A 1,624-nucleotide genomic window follows, 5' to 3' on the forward strand; every position below is an offset into this window, starting at 1 on the left:
ATTTCAGGATTCACCCTTTCTTATTTCTTTAATAAACATCTACTGATAATCAACTATGTGAATGGGAAATGCTCAATTCAACATATAATAGTAAGTGAAAAAAATTATAAGCCTATTGTAACAATAATTTATTTAAAAGGTAAGCTGAATATTCACAATATTATGTGATTGCAGAATTTTCAATATCATATTTATTGGATATCACACATTTCCCTATAATTGGCATGCAATATATAATCAGAAAAATAATAAATGTTGTTTTCAAAACACCATATTAAAAAACCCATTCATAATAAGGATTGTGAATTGATACCAAGAGGTTATTTATAGAAAAGAAGTCTGAGTGGCAAATGTAAAGGCAATCTTACAATTTTGAAACAAAACAATGCTAACTCCCTTCAAGAATTCAGTAAACAGCAATTATCCATAAAACGTGTCATACTTTCTGGGTCATCTTGAACCTAACCTTCTTATTCTATGCTTGTCTAACACATCAGTTTCCACTTGCAGACAAACAATATGACAGATGCTACTTTGAAGGTTGCACCAGAGAAGGGGGCTGCCCGTCACAAGTATGAGTACAGGTAGCGGCTGCCTGGGCAGCGCTGTGTCCTTGCTGCACAGAAGCAGACAGCTGAGTCTCCAGGCTGGATGGTTGCGATGTGCAGGGAGAGACGTTTGGCGGTCTTATTCAATAAAACAGTCAGTCTCTGGTCTTTTTTTTCACCCATATTTGAATGAGTAGCTACAAGGAGCTGGGGACCTTTCCCAGGTTCTTGCTTATACCAAGGGAAAGACTCTGAAGCTGTGTCTGTGTAAGTGCAGGTGATAACAGGGGTGTTTCCCTCCTGGACACTCAGGGTAGAAGGACTCTGCTCCACCTCGTTTCCAAAACTGACACCTATGGAGAAAGCAGAAGTCAGAGAAAGAAGAAGAGTTGTCAGATTATTAAGTTCCACAGTTTACTTTCCCTTTTCTATAACAACCAGAATAAAGCCAGGCTTGGCATCTAACGAATAGCTACTAATACACTCTATTTCTCTTAAACCCTCAACTCACAGTCCAGTTGTAGCCATAAGAACGCGATTAAAGCTCCAATGGGTGCCTTCATTGTTTTTCCCATTTAGGATCAATTGTGGACCTGCAGTCTCCAACCAGGAGAGCTTCTTCTGTTACCAAGTGATCCCTTCTTTTCTCTGCTGGTTTCTTTCGTTGTCTACCCAGCCAATAAGAAAAAGGCTCTGCTTCTGCCCTAAGGCTATTCATTCAGAATCCACTCAAATGAACCCTCCACATGTTCTGATCAGCAGAGGTGCACCACCATCTGGTGGTCACATCTCTAACTACTGAACTCTCTGGTTAAATGTCCTTTTCATGGTTGTGCCTACGAGGGACATGCATAAAAGCAGCAAAGGTCAAACAAATTATGTCTCAGATTGAAATAATCTCAGTTCAGTTCAGTTCAGTTGTTCGGTCATGTCCGACTCTTTGTGACCCCATGAACCGCAGCACACCAGGTCTCCCTGTCCATCACCAACTGCCAGAGTCTACCCAAACCCATATCCGTTGAGTCAGTGATGCCATCCAACCATCTCATCCTCTGTCGTCCCCTTCTCCTCCTGCC

At 41.1% G+C, this 1,624-nt stretch overlaps 1 gene segment (V, D, J or C); it reads right to left on the reverse strand.

The window, feature by feature from the left end:
• Positions 1-441: 441 nt before the first annotated feature.
• Positions 442-1,150, reverse strand: LOC122444033. The segment is given in 2 exon segments: positions 442-901; positions 1,060-1,150. Coding segments are annotated over 2 exon segments (399 nt in total).
• Positions 1,151-1,624: the final 474 nt, after the last annotated feature.

The sequence above is a fragment of the Cervus canadensis genome, chromosome 6 (genome assembly GCF_019320065.1).
Source record: "Cervus canadensis isolate Bull #8, Minnesota chromosome 6, ASM1932006v1, whole genome shotgun sequence".
NCBI lineage: Eukaryota > Metazoa > Chordata > Mammalia > Artiodactyla > Cervidae > Cervus > Cervus canadensis.